Source organism: Parus major, chromosome 2 (genome assembly GCF_001522545.3).
Source record: "Parus major isolate Abel chromosome 2, Parus_major1.1, whole genome shotgun sequence".
In the NCBI taxonomy this organism is placed as follows: Eukaryota; Metazoa; Chordata; class Aves; order Passeriformes; family Paridae; genus Parus; species Parus major.
The window spans coordinates 77827032-77846688 of record NC_031769.1 but is presented as its reverse complement, the minus strand read 5'-3'; the positions used below and the strand labels follow the sequence as shown (position 1 = coordinate 77846688).

Sequence of the window (19657 nt, the reverse complement as noted above, 5' to 3'; positions counted from 1 at the left end):
ACTGTGCAATTTAATAGGAACACATTTGAACTTATATGAATAGGTGGAAATAGTTAAATGCTAGCGAAAACAGTGAGAATCTTGAAGAGTTTTTGAGAGGATGATTGAGAAGCTACAGAGGCTCACAAGTTGTTTATTATTTAGCTGTGTGATGCATCTGGGAGGGCAAGGAAAGCAGCAATATATTGCCTTGTAGAAATGGGATGTTGAGAACACAAAGGCCTCATTCTTTACTCAGAATAAGGCCTGCATTAGATATTGCATCCAGTTTTGAGTACAGAATTTTGGAAAATCAGTGGTCCATTGGAAGAATTCTGAGGGAAAGAAGAGAAAGATTGATTAGAAGTCTACTAAGCCTTGTTTACAGGGCAAGGGAAAGAACTGGAGCTAACGAGTCTAAAAGGAAAAAAAAAAAAGGAGGAAGAAGTTTAGGTCTTCAAGTGGGGAAAAAGGCTACCACAGAGAGCTACTAAACAGTCTTTTACCTATATTTTAAGTGGGTGTGATGAAATCAAAGGACTTATTTTAAAAAAAGATTGCAATAATACTTTTTATGGATATGAAAAAGTGAAATGCTAGAGCAGAGTAATTGTGAAGGGTGGGGAATCTTGATAATTGGTGTTCTTTGGGAACAGTGTGGATAAATGTTAAGGATTCACACAGATGTGGTTGATCATGCTCTAGAGGAAGGGAATGAAAGGGGCTACGTAGTTTAAGATCCCTTTCTGGCCTTTTTTTATTTTCAAGGAGTGTATCTTCATATTGCAAGACGTGCTGATAAATACTTCCATCAATAGCAGTGGCCCATCCTGAAGCATTGGAAGGGATAATGGAATCTGGAGTGAAATACATAATTTTTGAGAGAGAGATTTCTAGTCCATCAAAGCATCTCAGTTTTCTGATGGGTGCTCTTACTGTACCCTTCTCAGTAAATATTTTGCCCTTCACTTTTCACAGCATTCCTTCATTCACATTGAGTAGATGTGTAGCCAGCATTTTAGGTGGCTAAGAGATAAAAGATATTCTTGGACCATTCATTTGGCCTTTAATCAGCCTCATCTGATTTTTAACATTGTCTTTTGAACTTGATCCAGTGCATAGGAAATTAAATAGGGAGGCAGAAGGAAACAATGTAGGTCTGATAGGTTTTTTTTCATGCTTCTATTCAGTGATCAGGTGGAAACATGAAATAATTTAAACTAGTATATTGGTATCTGAGAACTTGAGAGGCTTTTAGAAGAAGAGCTGTCATGATTGCTATTCTAAGTAGTAGGAATCATGCTAGCTGCTGTGGGTGGTCAGTAAAACAATATTTTATTTTTAAGAAATTGTCTTTTGTGCCCAGCTGGTAACACTTTGTATTACTGTCTCTGGGAAGTTGTATTTCATTTTCATGCTTCTTTAAGCTTGTGTGTAGTTCTTTGAAAAACAGAAAAAGGACTGAAGCAGCAGGAGACAACCAAGTATTTAGTTCTGCCAACTGCATCTCCGGAAGAGAAAAGGCTCCAATCAGTAGAAGAGAATGTTAGTAAAAAAGCAGACATGGCTCTGAGTAGGCACCTCTTTTCAGAGTCGGAAACCAAGTCTGGACAGCTACCTGGTCAAAGCAAAGCTCTTTATTTGAGGCAGAACTTTTGTGCTGTCCCATTTCTTTTCTCCCAATGTCGTTGTTTCCATTTTAAAAGAGGATTAAAGATTTTCATGCTTGAAATAATTGAGAAATCTTGTTAGTTTCTCTTTGCTTTCCTTTCTTCTTAATGTAAAATTACCATGGAAAATTAAATTTCATTTGCAGTCCTGAGAGGATGTTACATGGCCTGATGTAAAGGCTCTTGAATATCTGGTCAGTCATGATGTTTGCAGGTAGTGGTGGCAGATGGATTTACTGTGGTGTCTCTGACTTCAGCAAACCTATGCTAAGAATGTACTCAGCCAGTGAGTGTTCACGTGTTTGTGTTATTTGGTTTGTTCTTCCTCTCTACAAGCAACAGTGACTAAAAGGCATCAGAGAGGTGAACATGGATGGTTAACACTCATTTCAGCAACTGCGAGGCACTGTGTCCCATGATAAGCTGTTTAATTAAACCTTGCACATTTTTTAATCTGCAGTTTTGTTTCTGTCTGGCTTTTGTTTCTCATCTTGTCTGTGTCTCTCCAGTTTCAATGTTTCAGACACAGTATCATTTATTTTTATCATGCATGATTAATTCAGTTTACATAAAAGGTTTCTTGAGATGGATGGATAAAGTATATAAAGCCTTTGTTCAGCCTAAATTTGGATTTTAGTGGTTTGTAACTCTTTTCCCTTCAGTGCAAGTCAGTCTCCCAGTTTCTGCTATGCCTCTCACTCTTCCCTCCAGCTAGCTTGGAGAGCCTTGCCAAAGCTGTCCAACAACAGCTGTTGAGCAACACGCTTAATCACAGACACTCCCTGCTGTCCAACTGCATTTAATTAGTGTGAAAGATGAAACTGCTTTCAGAAAGTGTGTTAGGGAGAGAAATCGAACAACGAAACAAAGAGGAAAGAAGTGTTTCCTAACCACTACTGCAGTAGGCAGAAAGAAGGAAGTCAACACAAAGGAAGGGAAAATTGGTAAATGGTTTTTTTGCTCAGTTCTCCGAAGTGCCATATGTGAATGCTGGGTACAGAAATAATTTTCTTTGTCTTAGCAGTAGTGGAAAAGTTCTGCACTAAGTTCTATGTAACAGCATAGGTGCATGTTTGAGCATGGTGTGGATCTAACAACCCTGAGCAAGAAGTGTCTTACATACTATGCTGAGTGTAAATGAGTATTGAATTTCAGTGGAATACTGGCCAGCTAGGATATCTAATTACCACATTGTCTGATAAACTAGGAATTTTGTGTACTTTGGCCATCTGACAGCCTTCATTTGTTTTTTCCTTTAGCTTAATATTATATAAAATACTTAGAAAACATAAAATCCGAGATCCTACTTTTTTTGTTTTATTAGGGGAAGGAGAAGAAAGAGCAACAATATTACCAAAACATGGGGCCATTGCACCAGTCCCAAAAAATACACCTTAATCTCTACTTGTAGGAAGTGAAGAATCAGGAAAACAGAGCACCAAAGATATGCTCCTGTAGGTATTTAGGAGGAAATATAAGGACAAGGTGCAGTTTCTGGAAAGTATCAGCTTGTTACTGTGCTTGCTCTGGATGGAATATGGACTCCTGAGAAAAATTTGGTCTGCCCTGGACACCTTGTGCAGTCATACTTCATCAGCTTTTTTTTTTAGCTCCCATCAGGCATACAGATGGTTTCAATTGTTTCTGAGTTGGTCTGACAAAGGCTGTAACATAAATCAATACCAGAAAACAAGGGAAAACTCTTTACTTTTTCCCCTTTGCATAGCTTTACATGGACTAAAAAATTGAGTGTAAGGGAACAGGAAACATTTTAATGAGGGAGGAGGTAATATGTTTTGAAGATGTACCCCCCCCTGTAATTTGTGTATTGCTGCTGTCCAAAGAGACAGGGTAGAAGCAATGTGATTTAATTTTTAGCCTGTATCTAAGCAGGTACAACCTGATTTATCGTCCTTAAACACTAGATGTATGAGGGCTTTCTGCCCTTCTTGGCCTCAGCATTCCCTCAAGAAAACTTCTGCTCCTTTGTAAGCACACACAAGCAATGCTAGCCAGTGAGATTAGCAGGGAGATAGCATGTGAAAGCTCTGGAGCCCATCTGCTAGGAGTTATGTTCTGTCATTCGTTGCAGACTTGAGGAAGAGAAGGTTGGAATTGTCCTTTGATTCTTACTGGGATTTTGCCGGTTTTGTCATTTGCTCTGAAATTCTTGCTTGAAAACAAATAGCATTTTCCTAGAAAAGTTTCTGTCCATTGTTTCCGTTCCAGGCTTGTAACAAAAACTAATAAATAAGAAACAATATGCAGTCTCTTATCTCCTATTTCTGAAGCTCATGGGATGTAGCTGGCAGCCATGAAAAAGTCAAAAGCAATGTGGCAGTATCTGTACAGTGTGTTGGTGTGGCACTTGCTTCTAGACGTGATGCAGCTGGAACTCTCACAGGGTGTTGGTCCTCCTTTGTCAGTGCAGAGATTGCAAGAATTGCAAGATGACCTCACTGAGCTGAAGGAGTTTACTGGCTTGGTTCAAAATTATTGGATTCACTGAGGTTGAATACTAGCTGAGATCTGGTATGAATGCTGCATTGAAGCAGCCAGAACTACAGAAATGCTTACACGTGAAAAACTGAAGTAGCCTGGAATGCTCTTGCCATAAGGAAGAAGGAATTCTAGGACTCCTTACTTATGTTAGATGGGTGTTTTGGCACTAAGCAATCTTGGGAATTTGCAAAGTTCTGATAATAATTTTCATTTCACATCAAAGCAGATGAAACAATCAAAGAGAGGAAACTAAAGCTTAGGCAAAGTTATTCTAATGAAGTGTTTTGAAGAGGGGGAGGAAAACCCTAAGCTTGCATGCTTTTAATTCAAGTTTGTGCAGTTTTATTTGGGGCAGCCAACAAAAATGTGAAAGTTGTGAGCCCGTGTGAATTTTCTATTAAACATCTAAGTATCTGGGAATGTTTTGTGAAGAATTTTATGCTTTCACAATTGTGTACAGTGTGTCCTGGGTGATTCTGTGACCTGTGTGTGTAAACTGTGAGTAGGGTAGGAATAAGGCAGTAAGTTAATTTGAAAAAAACTACCTCTTTCTGGAATTTGAAAGATAGCAAAGCTCATGAGTGACTGTATTTAGTAATATGTGACCTTTTTTTTTTTTTCTAATTATCACACATAAAATATATTCAGAAGCAACTGCTACTTTAGCTTTTGGGATAAGGAGCAGTCTAGCAAGAAAAGCTGCTTAAATCCTCCGCCCAGCACTGTCACAACCAGTGTGCTTTGAACAATAGGCAGAGACAAGCAGAGTTAGAAATCTGTTCTAAAACACCAGAACTGCCTGATTTTGAAATGCTCTCTTCTTGATGTGGAAAGTCCCAGAAGCCTGCTATCTCATCCAAATTACAAATCCTGCCAGGAGTCCTAAATAGGTAACGGTGCGTGACGGATGGTTTGATAACGAGCGTTCATCTGGCTTCTCCTTGTTTTTTCCCCCCACAGTTGTCTGGTGGGTGCGAGCTGACGGTGGTGATCCACGACTTCACCGCCTGCAATAGTAACGAGCTGACAATCCGCCGTGGGCAGACGGTGGAGGTCCTGGAGAGGCCCCATGACAAACCCGACTGGTGTCTGGTGCGAACCACAGATCGGTCCCCAGCTGCGGAAGGCCTGGTCCCCTGCGGGTCCCTCTGCATCGCCCACTCCCGCAGCAGCATGGAGATGGAGGGCATTTTTAACCACAAAGGTAAGGAATGATGGGCACAAAGTCTAGACATCAGCAGTGTGAGTTTTGGGTAATGGAGTGTACTGTGCATATGGCAGCTTTGGCGTTCTGCACTGCCTTGTTTTCAGCAACCATGCTGTCTTTTCCAAGAATAAGCAGTTTGCGGTTCTCAGCATTAAGGAAAGATGTGGCTGAAGATAGGGAAGAGGTTTAAGCAAATTATATCATGGTCAAGAGTTATATATCATATTAGATCAAGCTACAGTGATAGGAAAACCTGTACCTCTGAGAAGTGCTGAAAGTCAGGAGGGAAGAAAATCTCCGGTGTAGATTATCAGTGTTTTCTGAGAAACCCTGCAGTAAGAAGTCAGGAATGTTTAGCGATGGAAAATGTAAATACACTCATCCATATGCCCTGGCATGGAAATTGTTCATTTGGACTTCTGTATTTTACTTAACTGAGCTTTTCAGAGTAGCACTGGCACACTTTTTCCCAGAGCATCTCAGAAATCTTACTTTGGTTTTTTTGCGGATGAATGAAAGAATATTCCTCTGAAGGGTGCAAAAAAGATCTAGGATTTTAGTGTGCTGTAATCTTTTGACTCTGTAAACTATCTAAGCTCGAAGAGTAGATTGTTATTAGAGAAAATGCTTGTTTGCCTCATTTAGGCTTGAGTGAGCATTTGCCTGCTTGAGTTAGCAGGCTGTGAACAGAAAGAAATGTGAACTTAATAAAAAAAAAAAAAAGGAGGGAAAACCTCAGAAAAATAGTTCATTAGAAGGCATTTCATCCCATGCAATGGGAAATGATGCATTTCAAAGAGTTTGTTATTGCAGGTAATAAGATTAGCAGACAAGTGATGTTGGGGAAAATTTGTCTTCCAAAACACAAAATTCTGGTTTTGGAAAGTTTTTCATAAATGTAACCGCAATTTTTAAAATTATTCAGTCCATTTCAGCTATTACAATTTTTCCCATTTTTTTAAAGACACTCTAAATATGCTTGACTGAAGCAGGGGTGAGACTGTGTTTTTTACATCAGGGGCAGGCACAGCAGGAACTTCCTGAATGCAGGGTGATTAGTGGCTGAGGGAGAGTTTGAAGGCTTGAGCTGTATAGTTGTACTCTTTTTTCATTTTGTGTCCTACAATAATTTGGATAGGGAAGGCTTGCAGGTGTTCTGCAAGGTGATGATAAAATTGGAAAACATAGTTGGGTAACACTAAAACTTTTATTCTTGGACTAAGGGGTGAAAAAGCTGGGGTTTTTTTAGCAACACTCACAGAACTGATAAATTCAATTTCCTTTGGAGATTAGGGAAGAATTTTATTAGGAGAGGCAGAGAGTACTGGACTATATATACATACGTACATAATATGAAATACCTTGGGTCTGTCAGGATCCCGACGGACAGACAGAGCTGGTTTTGTGGTTGAGAAGTTGCTTTCATTAATCAAACCAGTGGACATGACCAGTATTGATTTTTTCTTCTTTAGAATTTGTTTAGAGAAAATGGGGCACAGCCTTTCAAGGATACTTTGCTTTGTTTAACATGGTGCTTTGAAGTAAAGAGCATTAATTAATTATATTAATCATGGACACTGAAGAAGAAGAGAAAGCCATTGCTAGAATGAGCATAATTTGCAGGGTTGAATGCAGCCTCAGAAGTGCCCTCTGTGTCCCTGCCACAGGCTTCCTGCGGGATGTTATGGTATGCCATCCTAATCCTAACTGATAAGAAGCAGCTGCAAATCGTTTATTCCCACATTGCTGGGTGTCAGGCTTCAGGAGATAGATGTTAATTTGTAAGGTTTCCCCTGTGTGTGACTGAAGTGAGTGTGAGCTGTCTTGAACATGCAAGCTGTTACATAATGTTAAGTAGTCTGGAGAAGGAAAAAAAAGGGTACACAAGGCACTTGAAACTACTGGATTTGTTTCACTTTGGTCCCTACCTAATCTTTCTATTGCTTGAAAGAGGTTGATAGTGTTCATGTTGTTGAAGGATTATAAAAATTAAGCAAAACCAGTGGTGTGCTTTGATTTTATTTTTCCCCCGTAGTGAAAAGTACCTCAGACAATCCCACAAACCAATTATTCATTCTCAAGTACTGCATTTGATTAAATAAAGCATTGGGGAATATGCTAATCAGAAGAATGGAAAAACAATTAGATGATCTTCTCAGAATTGTTCATTGTGGATATTGATTGAGGTATGAATTCCTAAAAAGCAAAACAAATCCCCTAACAAAGAATGACTGACTTTCCATGTTCTTGGGTGGATAACTTTTCATGTACTTCCTAGATTTCTAGTAGTTAAATAGGTACCTTCAGTCTTTACAATACAGATTTTCTTTTCCATTTTTGACAATAACTCAGTAAAATTTTCATAGTTTTTGAGAGATTCAACAAATTAGGATTTGAGGTCTGAAAATACACGTCATATATGAGGCTCACAGTGTGAGCATCAAGTCTGGGTAATTCTGTACTGCTCATGGACTAAGACGTGAGTCTTAAATTTTTGCATGTCTGACATAACAAGCTCTTGGGGGAGGCTGAGGGAAAGAGAGGGTTTATGTATTGCAGGGGAATGAGGGAAGTGATCACCATCACAAGTGGTGGGGTTGGCTACTTGGATGTAGAGTGCTTAGCCTATGCAGAAAGCTTGCTGAGGAGTTTAGCATTCCATTCGGTATCTATAGAGCCCACAGTTTTGATCTTTCCAACAGTGTTTATCAGTAGCACCACTTGCCAACAAAGCAGCAAAAACAAAAAACACAAAAGGAAAAGAAGGAAAGCCACAGCATAGCAGAGGTGAAATGAGCTTCAAAGTTTTGAAACGGCAAACCCCTCATAATTGACAGCTGGTTCTTATGGTGTGTCAAACCACATGTACAGAAATGTTGGGTGATACTTAATGCCTTAAAATATCTCAAATTATTATCCAAAGTAGGGAAACATGCATGATTATTAAAGCAGAAAATATGTTCAGTGAAGCCTGGTTCTAACAGTTGATCTTGGTCATTCCTTGTCTGTCCACACATTATCTGTCAACCATCAAAGGTAATATTGTTTTATTCTCATGTTAAAAGGCAGCCTCAAAAATGACCCTCATAAATTGCCTAAAAGTGTAGGTATTACTTCTCATCTAAGAATGTATATCATCTAAAGCATCTAATCAGTATGAATGGTTTAAAAATAAAAACATTTACATTATCTTCAATCTCTAAAATGTTATGGTAGTTAAGGTAATAAACACTTTGTTAAGACTACGAGGAAAGCATTGCACAGAAAAGACGTTCACTAGATGAACAGTAACTTAGGAGGAGAGCTGATTGTGGGTTCCTGACCTCTTGCTTGCTCTGCTGGATATCAAATCTATTTTTTGCAAGTTATTTGAGTCATTTAATCAATTTGATGTGCAGTTCACAGATGAATACATTTTAAAAAAATTTAAATCTCTTTTATGATAGGGAGGAAAGAGAAACAAGTGAGTAGTGAAGAGGCTGAATAACAGTTGGTGCACTGTACAAAAAAATAAATCAGTAGCTCTGGAAGAACATGTTTTTCACAAGTAATGCATAAGGCAACATTTTTTTTCCAATGATTTCCCACATGTTTTGGGGTGTGGGGGGAGAAAGATTGTTCCTGTTGTTTTATTTGGTGCTTCTCTCTTTATTAACAGGGGTTTCTTTTCATTCTAGGGTACATCCTATTTTATAAGTGCAGTCCTCTTTCTTTTTTTTGAAGGGCACTTACACTGCCACAGAGCTTTGGGTAAAAGGCAGGGGACAGGATTCAGTGTAATGAAAATGCAAGCTCAGAAAAAATTGCAGCAATTTAAAACGGTTTGTGAATGTCTTGCCTGTTAGATCACAAGTTTACTGTCTTTTCTGAATCTGTCTTTCTGAAGAATTTGTAGTAGTCTGTCATATCTGTTCTGTAGGAGCTACTGTTTGGAGAGATAAAAAGACTGCAACAATCCTTTGCTTGAGAGGCTTACATTTATGTCTCCTTTGAATTACAAGATTTTGGGGGGGGCCTGTCTAATTGCCAATTTGTGTTACTATCTGTGTGTTTCAAAACTTGGCCACAGAAGTCTTTTGTTTACCTGAAGTGCTTGCCTGTTTTATACCATTGCATAATCCAGGGGTCTGTATAGGTTTGTTCAAACATGAGAGGTAGGTGATGTTTTAGTAGCATGGTGCCAAACCACACACCACTCACATACTGAATACTGGCTTTTGATTTCAGTCTCAGGATGCTGTCCTGACTGCAGCCATAAACACAGAAATGTAGCCTCTCTAAAAGAGTCTTAACATAATAAGGCAGATCAAATGGCTTCGCAAGACAAATATTGACAAATTTGTTCAAATAGCTGCATAGTAAGCCATTTTCTACACCTGCAAGATGGGAAGGACTGACGTAGGGCAGGTGTCAGAGCTCTTCTTGAATTGCAGTAGGGACCCTCTCTTCAAGAACTAAGGAAGACAAAAATTGTGTGGGTGATCTAGAGACATTTCCCAAGAGGAGAGAGAGATTTTATAGCTGAGGCCACAGAATGCCTAAAACAGTCTTGAATTTGTTACATTAACTAAGCTTGCTGCCACACAACTGAATCCTGTCCAGAATACAGGTTTTCAATGAAAGGAGAAGGGAGAGAGTAAGGTGAAAGTCTCATGTGTGATTGAGAGCTTTGGAAGTTACGTTGACAAAGGGAGTGTTTTATGTTGAGTCTAAATACTGTTCAATACAGGAAGAGTAAGCTCTGTGTATCAGCAGGAGAATTGGACCAGCAAAATGGGCATCCAGTTTGAATAACTGAAGAAGGACTCCCTGTTCATAGTGGAAGAAAAGAAGGATGACTTGCGCAGCAGCAACTGTTTGCTTAGGAGCAGAGGGAGGCTGTGGAAAGGGAGGATTTGCTGTTTTGAGACTGCAAGCAAGTGAAGCATAGGCCATGTGTAAGGAAAAAGGATCCCCACCCGTGGCTCCAAGCCAAAGTGCTGCCTGTGAGACTGCCTGACAGCGTTTGCAGCTGCAGGAAATGAGTTACAGCCCAGGCCAGAGGGGAAAGTAACTCCTGACAATGAGCTGGTGGGGTACGTGCTTTGCTGTGCTGCCTTGGGGCCAGGTGGCAGAAGGTGGGGACTGTAGTTTCCAGGGCACCAAACCAAGAGGGATCTACTGCTGCTGCTACACAGACGGATATGATTGCACGCAGAAAGTGATATAGAGGAATATGTTGGAGTTGTATAAGACACCAAACCTTAATGTAAAAATTCTGTTTCTTGATGAATCAATTACCTTCTCATAAAACTTCTAAATAAGAGGCTGCCCATCCATCTAGCCAACTGATAGAAAGCCTTTTGAGGAGCCCATGAGAGGCAAAGTTGAGCAATCAGTCGAATTTGACACTCCACATGCTTTAGTTAAGAAAACATTGTAAAGGCTGTGCTGCGGTGTCAGTTCAGCTTATTTATCAGCCAGACTTGAGCTTGAACAGGGGTGCATGTATTTTAATAGCTGAAGTTCAACTTCACAATTACCATTTGTTTTGAAAGTATAATAAATCATAAATTTTCATTTAGTCACAAATACTTTTTCCCAAAAGTGGTGCTAGTCTAATAGTGGCAAGTATGGTTTGAATTTAGGTTGTGTGTGTGTGAATTTTCAAACATGTTCTCATGCCTTAGTCCAGGTAAATAAAGTAGCTGCAGTATAAAGTAAAACAAGAATTCTCTGTCCTGACTTTCCCATCTTGTGGTTTTAGTTGAGTTTGCAGTTAAAAACATCATATGAGCATAAGTAAACTTAAATAAAATGTCAGCAATTTACTGTGGCCCACTAGATAATAATCTTTACATTGAGATTTATAGCCAAACTGTGTCAGATAGTTAAGAGCTGAATTCTAATTGAGCTTTGATAAATAGTGAAGTCTCTATAAATTGCTTCCTTGGAGTTGTGCAATATTAAACTAGACAAGGAGGTTCAGTGAATCTCACAATTTGAATTTCTAGACGTGTTCTCTAAGTCGAGTTCACATGTGCTCTGAAACATCATAGGATTGATTTCTGCATAAACCTGCTTTTAACTCCTGCATTATTCTTTTATCATAATGCAGCCCAGGAAGACTTGTGAGATATATCAGTGTTTCCCATGCTGACTCTATTTGTGAGCATAAGTACGTGGTTAGTTTGTGTCTGGAGCTCTCGTACATAGCTAATGAAAGGATTTTGCCCTGTTTGGGAGCTCAGTATTACAGCTGAGAGAAAGAAATTTTTATCGAATCTACTTTCGGCCCCAGACAGCTGCCAAATATATTTCTCTTATATATTGTAGTTGGAAAGGAAATCGGTGCATAAAAAGTATCTGCTTAGAACAGATGTGTTTGCACAGCTGATCTTTGGGAGGTAGAGGGTGGATATAAACCAGCAATCTTGATGGCTTTAGGTTTCCCAGGAGAGTTGTTACTTTGCTTGCAATTAGCCTTTCTTTGACAGCAGTTTCTTTTTCTAACCAAGGTTAGAACAGAGTACAAACTCAAATCATATCCTACAAATGTTTTTTCTATCTTAGAATTGAAGAAAAGCATCCTGAAGTGGTGTTTGCTTTCCTTAATTTGTTTGTCTTCGGTTATAACAAACTTTCAAAAATTGGTGAAATGTTGAGAATTTGTGAGCGTGCCTTTGTTACCCATATTTTGCTTGCTTCTTCTTTTTTTAAGGAGGAGGCTAGAGCTGATGAGCTTATGCACCTTTTGGGACATCTTCAGATTACATTACATCACATCATCTGTCATCATCACTGCCTGCAGATGGAACCAGCAGGATTTAGGGTTCCACTGACTTCCTCCAATTCTTTTTTTGTGAGGGGGCTGCTGAATGTATTCCTTTGACTTCATTTCACTTTTCCTGCAAGTAGTAAAATAGCATGCTAAACTAGAAATGTTGCATCACTTTTAACATAACTATCAGAAGCTTTTTTACAGATGCCCTTGACATCTCTTATATCGATGGCATTATTATGCAATGTTTCACTTCTGTTTTTTATATTTTTTTTCACTTCTATTGAGTGCATATTCACTGGCATAGGTATAATTACAATTCAGGACATGCTCATGTTTTCTCCTAGTTTTGAGTTGAGTACAAATGGTAAGGTGTTTTCCTCTATCTGAAACAACTATTGAACCTAAACATATTATTGTCCAACATGGAAGCAAAAAAGCGATGGAATTCTTAGAGCAAACTGTGTAAAAGAAGCTGTTGTGATAAGTTAATAAAAACATTTAATGATCCCAGGAAAACATACTGATAATGCTTTTCAGAAATTTGCAGTCTGCATTTTCTAGGATGGGTATATAATGTTCAACTCCTATAGCAACAAAAGACATTTACATAATTGACATGCAAGCATAAATAGTAAAGGTCATCTTAGGTAAACTTGATATCAAACTGTCCTTGGTTACCAAAATATTTTAATTTTTTCCCTGTGGACAGCTGTGGCCAACCTCTACTGCTGGTTAACCATTTACAGTGCAGCAGAAATAGTTCCAGTTACAAGAAGAGCTTAAAAGTATGTCGGGTTTTCAAGGGTAGACTGGACAACACCCCAGGTATACAGTTATGATCTCATAACTGACCCATCCTGTTGAGCAGAAGATTGGACTACATGGGGTTTTGAGGCCACTTGGAACTTAAGTTGTCCTGTGATCCTATGCTAAAAGTTAGAATTGCTAGCAGGGACTTGGTATGTTCTAAGTATTTCCTGGAGTCTTGGACTCCTCTTAGTGCCTTTGGGGCTATTAGAAATGCTAAAGGTTTTTGCCCCCAAATACATTTATTCCACATAAAAAATGGGAAGGAATAAAAAAAAATATTTCTCCTTGTGACAAACTCCAGTTGTGTTTGTTGCACCATGCTGGGTGTGGTCATGAACTAATTAGGTGTGTGTTCATTTTTTAATATAAGCTTCAAAGAAAGTATCAGTGATAAGGAGAAGCTTTAAACATGGAGTCCAGGGAAATCTAGCTGCATGTAAGAACCTACAGATATTCTGATGGAAGGAAAGCTGCTAGGGTTTAAGATCATCAAGCCTACCTGTTAACCCAGCACTGCTGAGTGCGGCACTAACCACGTCCCTTGAAGGAAGAATCACCTTCCTGCTGGTGAATTGAACCCTGGTCTCCAGCATGACAGGTGGGGACCGGTTGACTGTGCTGAAGTATTCTTTAGGCAGCATCAAACAGGAAAAGCTTGACTAGTGAAAACCACCCAATTGTTAACTACATATCATAAAATTTTTATTTTGGTAGCCAGTCTATTTTAGAGAGTTTATTTGTCATGGCCAGACTTAGTTGTTGTCCGGTTCTAGTGCATTTTATGCTGACTTCTGTCATTATATCAAGAGTAACAAAATACTTGTACTTTAAATGCTGGTTGATACAGTAGAACAGGCTTAGGTGTGTTTATCCTTTCATCTCAAAGATGTGGCAGGACTACATACAGTCATGCCAGAATCAGTTTGGAAAGCACTGTCTCAGAGCTCCATTTACAGTCTCAGAAGTAACATCTAAAGAGCTGGTGTCTGCAGCAGGTGGTACCCTGGAGCTGTGTGGTATGTTCTCTTTGTGTCTGGTTGTTTGCTTAAGTAAGAGCTCAGGCAGTGGGATCCAGTGCCCATTCACATCACCTTCTTAAGACTATATGAAGTTACAGTCCTCAGAACTGGAGTAAATTAAAAGTAGCAGCATTTGACTGTCTTTTGCTGTTTGTGGAATAACAAAGCTTTACTCTGTTATTGTTAACATTATTAACAATCTAAAACTTCTGCCATGATGGCATGTTTTGTTCAGGAGGAACTAAATGGGAAAAGAGAATATGGAGAAATTTTTTGTCAGTTAAAAGAATTTTCTGGCACCTGAATTTTAGTTGTTGTTCTAAAAGATCATTGTTGTCTCAATGAGTGTAGTAACTTACTGAAATATCTGAAGCATGGATTTAGAGTGGCTATTTCATAACTGCATTTTCACAATTCTCCTAAAGAGTGAGGATGTAATTTTTAGGAATCTTAACCTTTTCAATTTTGTCAACAGCGTGATCACTATAATTTCTTCGGTTCAGAGCTAATTTTCTTTCAAATGGTTGTAAAACATGTTCTGTGTAACCCAAAGAGAAATACCGTAGCTTTTTAAGGACTGGACTATGCTGCATTTATAATTCAGTGCAGATTAAAAAAAAAAACCTGTTAACTACAATGCAGGAACTCTCGTATTTGTGGAATTATTTGACAGTATACAATTTCAAGTTTTTCTGTGTTTTATCATGTGATAGGCAAAGTATAATAATAAGCCCCATTCCTGTGGATTTTTTTTTCTTCCTTTCTCTTGTGCCTATGGTAAAGCTACCCTCCAAATGTACTTAAACATACTTAGTAACAAATCTGTGCTAATAATTTATAAAAATAGGGTGTCTGAAAACCAGGCTTAGAGCAAGAGAAAAAACCTTCCCATTTCTGGTTTTGCTCTCCTGTTAGATGCAGTGCAGAGGAATTGAGGAGGTTGCTTCATTTTGCTCAAGTATCCTTTAATATAATGAAGCAGTGAAAGTATGTAAGGATTTTTGGAGTTAAATGCTTCTGTTTGAAATCCACTCGGGTGCTTTCAGAGCCCGTGTGCCTTTCCTGCTTTCTGAAGCAGCAGGTGTTGGATTGTGGCTGGGCTCCATCTGCCACACCTAGGAGGGCCATGCAACTTAACCTGATCTGTGAGAGGGACCTGCTGTAAGCAGTACTGAGCAGAGGCAAAAGGAGGAGAAATAGCAGTGAAGCAAACCTTTGTAACTAACCAAATAGCATTTTTTCAATTTGAACTTAGCAGAAGTAGAATTTAAAAAGTGTTTTGGTCAATAATACCAAGCAGAAGGAAGAAGTAATTAGTCCAGATGCACTTGTATGGAACTTGAGCATCAGAATTTCTTAAAGGGAATATGTGTCCCATTTTAAAAGCTTTGCTTTTGTTGTTTGGGGTTTTTAGTGACCTGGTTTGACCTGGTAGAACTGTTCATTCTCCTTTTAAGTGACTTAAAAGAAACTAATTTTAAGTCAAGAACAGTTCAGTATTCCGAGCACTTCTGATGAATATATTCTTTTATCTTTGACTGCATGCATTTTTCGTTAAGATAATTACCTAAGAAATTTATGCTAAGAGGAATCCAAACCTCCTGTATGTTCAGCTAAAACTGGTTTGGAAAATTAAACCTTGTTTTGACCAAATTTTTTTTTCACACCAAAAGGCTGTTTCCCCTTTTAGAAATAAAGAAAAAAAATGAATGATGAAGGGTGACTTGTATAATAAAATTAATATAAAAAACTGAGTGATTCTTCAGTATGTCTCATTAGGACAGCAAATATTTCTTGCTTGGAACATGTTTTTTGTTTACTCTAAAGTACAGATGACACATGGCCTATTCCTTTTCCCCTCCCACCCTTTGTTTATTGCTGAATGTATGTGAAACAAAATTCCTTACACTCATCCAAAAGATTTTGTTTGAATTACCTAAAGCTGGTTTGTTGTGGTTTTGCTGACAGTGGCTGGGATCCTTCAAGCTGGTTTGGCATGCTGCAGTGGTGACTGCATTGAGGAGTCAGAATTTTCCCAAAGCTTTTCCAGATAAACAGACCAGGGACACTGAACATCTCACCATTTCTTTGAAAGGCTTCTTCGTTCTTGGGAGTGGTATATAGGCTTCAATCCCTTGGCTGCAGCATAGAACAGAGTTAAAAATTCAAGTAAATAATAGCCAAATGATTAAGATGGGAGAGAATTTACTGTGTCATGCACTTTTTGCTATTCTTTCTTACTGTAGGCATGAGCTAGGGCATGTTCTGCAAAGCTGGAGACAGGAAGGATTTGTTTAGATCCTAGCCTGAGTGACTGAATAGTTGGATACATGATTCATTTCCCAATATTTTTAATTAAAGCCTGAGTACTTCAGTGTCTTGATATCAGTTGCTCTTGATAAATGTTTTACCCAGGATTTAGAGTGGAAGGCTGTAAATCACCCAAATGAAAATATTTCTTTACCCTCAATCAGAAAATACTTTTCCCAGGTTTGCCAGCTTGTGAGATAGCCAGTGTGTTTTGTTGGAGGTGGCTATTGGTTGCAGGTATTTTGTTTTGTTTCTTTGTTTGTTTGGGGTTTTGTTGTTGTTGAAAAATACCAGTATTTTGAAGGGAGCTCTTGGAAATCTCAAATTAAGGATGTTCACACAATTCATTGCAGAGTACAATTTCTGACTGATTGAGTTTAAAGTGTCTCTGGCAGCTGGCAGCAGGGGTAGTAAAGAACAGGAAACAACACTCTGAATGCAAAGTCCAAAGAGCCGCTGTTGTAATAATTCTGCTCATTGCAGACTGGCAGTGTTATTTATCTGAGAGACTGCAGAGCAGCGAGGCTGTTTTTTGGAAACAGGATGATCTTTGTGTGTGTGGCTAAAGAAACCAGAACTTAGTGGCACAGCTGTACCCCAAGCAGTTAAACTGTGCATACATTGTACGCTGAGGAAAAGGCAAAGTTAGGTTCCTTTCAGAATTTTCATGGTAGTGTGGGAGCTCACCATCGAAGATTCAACCTCAGATTTATTTATTGATGTGGGTTTTCTGTCTACAATTTTTTGATCGTGTTAGAGTATTCTGGTGTGGGGCAGAGTGCCTAAGCTGCCAAAGATAGGATTTGTATGGAAAGTCTGCCTGATTTTTTTATTTTTTTTTAATGCAAAATTCATATTGTAAATAAAAAATTCCATTTAGTTCAAGAATTTTAACAGTAATGTCTAACTTTGGCTCCTAGGCCTGGGTGGTCTTTGGTCTTGCGCAGTTTTAGAAGTCTGAATCTTTTCTCTCTCATATGCAGAAACATGACTCAAAATTTTAAGAACTGCAATACTAAATCGTGGAAGCATTTGTCTCATAGATCACTTCAAAAACTGTTTTGAAATTACAACATTTAGATGCTGGCAGAGCTGAATAAAGAATTCACTTCTTCTGATAATTTCAGTTGTCTTGTATAAGTTTCTCTCCTCTTAAGATGAGCAAGAATTTTTTAAATAACTCTGTAGTACTGATTCCAAAATCTGTTAATTAGTTTTTAAAATGGAATGTCAGGAATATAAGAAGCAAGATTCCAGAGAGGACAGATACAGTTTAGTTAGGGAACAATACTGAAGCTGTGTTTTCTCATGCTATAATCTTTCAAACACAGACCCCACCCTGCCAAGACAGATAGTAAGGAAGAAAGGTTGGCTTTTTAGCTTCTTGCTCTCAGCCAATTCAGAATAGGTATTTAAATTTGAAATTTCTGCATTTTATCAGCTTCCCTCTCTTATTCTGCTTGATTTCACCAAGATGATGCAAAATGTAATGGGGCCTTAAAAAGATTAAGTTGGAATGCTGTTTATCTTTGTTTTAAGATAATTCTATTATGTATTTATATTACCATGCCAATATGTTAGGAGTATGAGAAATGCAGTCAGTTTAACTCCTGTTGTCCGATTAAATGAAAGAAAGGATGAATGTTTCAATTCTTACATCTAAGACTGTTACTAGAAGCCTAACATGAGGTAGCACTTCCATAAGGAAGTTGATAGAGTGGCAAATGGTGTGTGCAGATGCTGCAGCTCTTAGGAGCTGCTACCTGTGAGAAGCTGAAGCTGTAATGAGCTAATTCTTGATTGTCAATAGTAGAGACTGATGAGCTGTTACATCTGTGCTGGGGTGAGCTGGCAAAATTGGAAAAATGTTAATACCTTAAAATGGTTTGTGGGGGGCTGACATTGTCCATCAGTGATCCCTGATACTAACTGTAAAAAGTTGATCCATTTTCTTCACTGTAGTAATAGATATAGGCATCTGATGCTTCATTTGTATCTATCATACAAAGTTTGTGCTACCTGATCTGCTTGGGATGTGTAGAGAGTGCTTTTCTAGCTGGCTTTTTTTCCTTATTAGTTCCTTTGTTTAATCACTGGAATGTAGTCTTTCTTACAAAATGCCATCTTAAAAATGAATGAGCTCTTTTCCCAGAAATTTGAAATCTTCATGAAATAGACAGAATTTTCACCTGGACATTTATTTTGTCCCTGTTCTAAGTAACTGAGAAATATCTTAAGTTGTTAAGGGCCTACTTTCTTTCAGAAAAGAAGACAACTACTGACTTATTTTAAAAGATATTATATAAAGTGTATAACCAAGAAAATTCATTTCAGCTTTACATAGGTAAGGCAAAAAATGAAACAGTTAATTTTACTGAAAAAAAAAAGCCACAACTATTTCAACTTTTCGTCAACTGGCACACATCAATATATAAGCTTTTTTTGTTAGTGATGTCTTCAGAGTTAGTTTTCCTGATGGACTGTGGTCTTAAATACTGAGCACAGGGGCTGTGCAACACCCTGTGCAGTCCAACCTCTTCTGTGCTGAGCTTGTGCTCTGTACCCAGCTGGGGTTTTTTCCCTAAAGATGTTTTCCATGTAGAGTATTCCTGCCTGCAGAATTAAGATTACCTGGCTGGCTTGTTATTGCCAAGGATGGGTTCCTACAAAAAACTGCTGATGCAAGGAGTTGCAGGAAGAGCTGTCTAGCTGACAGGGGTAGCTAATGCAGGATATGGCACTGGAATACAGAAAACCGGATGGAGCTAAAGGACAAAGAGAGCTTTGTGGTAGAGCCTGAAGTAAACCATGGAAAGATATTAATAGGTTGTCTGTTTGGGCATAGAATTTCTTTTATTGATACAGGTCCCTGTCTTGGAAACTGAGACTTGTGATGCATCTTGAGAAACATCTTAAGTGTGATCTGAGGTGACAGTGGTACTGTATAATGGTCCCTGCCTGTTAAATTAAGAAATGTTGGGTTTGTGGTGTAAAGTCATCTGCCTTTTACGTACTCTCAGGAGAATTTACAAGTCTGAGCTCTCTGCCTTGGACCATAATGAAGTTGTAGCTATTGTTTCAGTATATGCATTGAGATGTTTTTCAACCAAATTCTTACCTAATGCACCCAGTGGCTCTGCATCACATTTGTGTGGGGTCTGTTGTCTCCACACCAGGGTTGCTGTGAAGCAATTGCATTTTACAAAAACTAGGTCACCCAAGACAACTGTGTATCCATGATACTTTCTTCTTAACCGTGTAACCTGTGAAATGTGACTCCGAGGAAGTCCATGAGGTCGTTCTTTCTCCTTCATCACCTTGATTTACTTGTCAGATTTTTCTCTGGGAAGAGAAGGAGTCAAAGCAAAACCTAAAAATAACAGTGTTTGCTTTCAGT

At 38.6% G+C, this 19657-nt stretch overlaps 1 protein-coding gene across 3 annotated transcripts in view; it reads left to right on the top strand.

Moving 5' to 3' along the window:
- TRIO (trio Rho guanine nucleotide exchange factor) overlaps positions 1-19657 on the top strand; it is a 242519-nt gene that overhangs the window by 168895 nt on the left and 53967 nt on the right. For all 3 annotated transcript variants that reach the window (XM_015617789.3, XM_015617791.2, XM_015617790.2), the window contains exon 34: positions 5112-5355. In XM_015617789.3, the coding sequence (XP_015473275.1) occupies positions 5112-5355 (244 nt within the window). The remainder of the gene's footprint in view (positions 1-5111; positions 5356-19657) is intronic.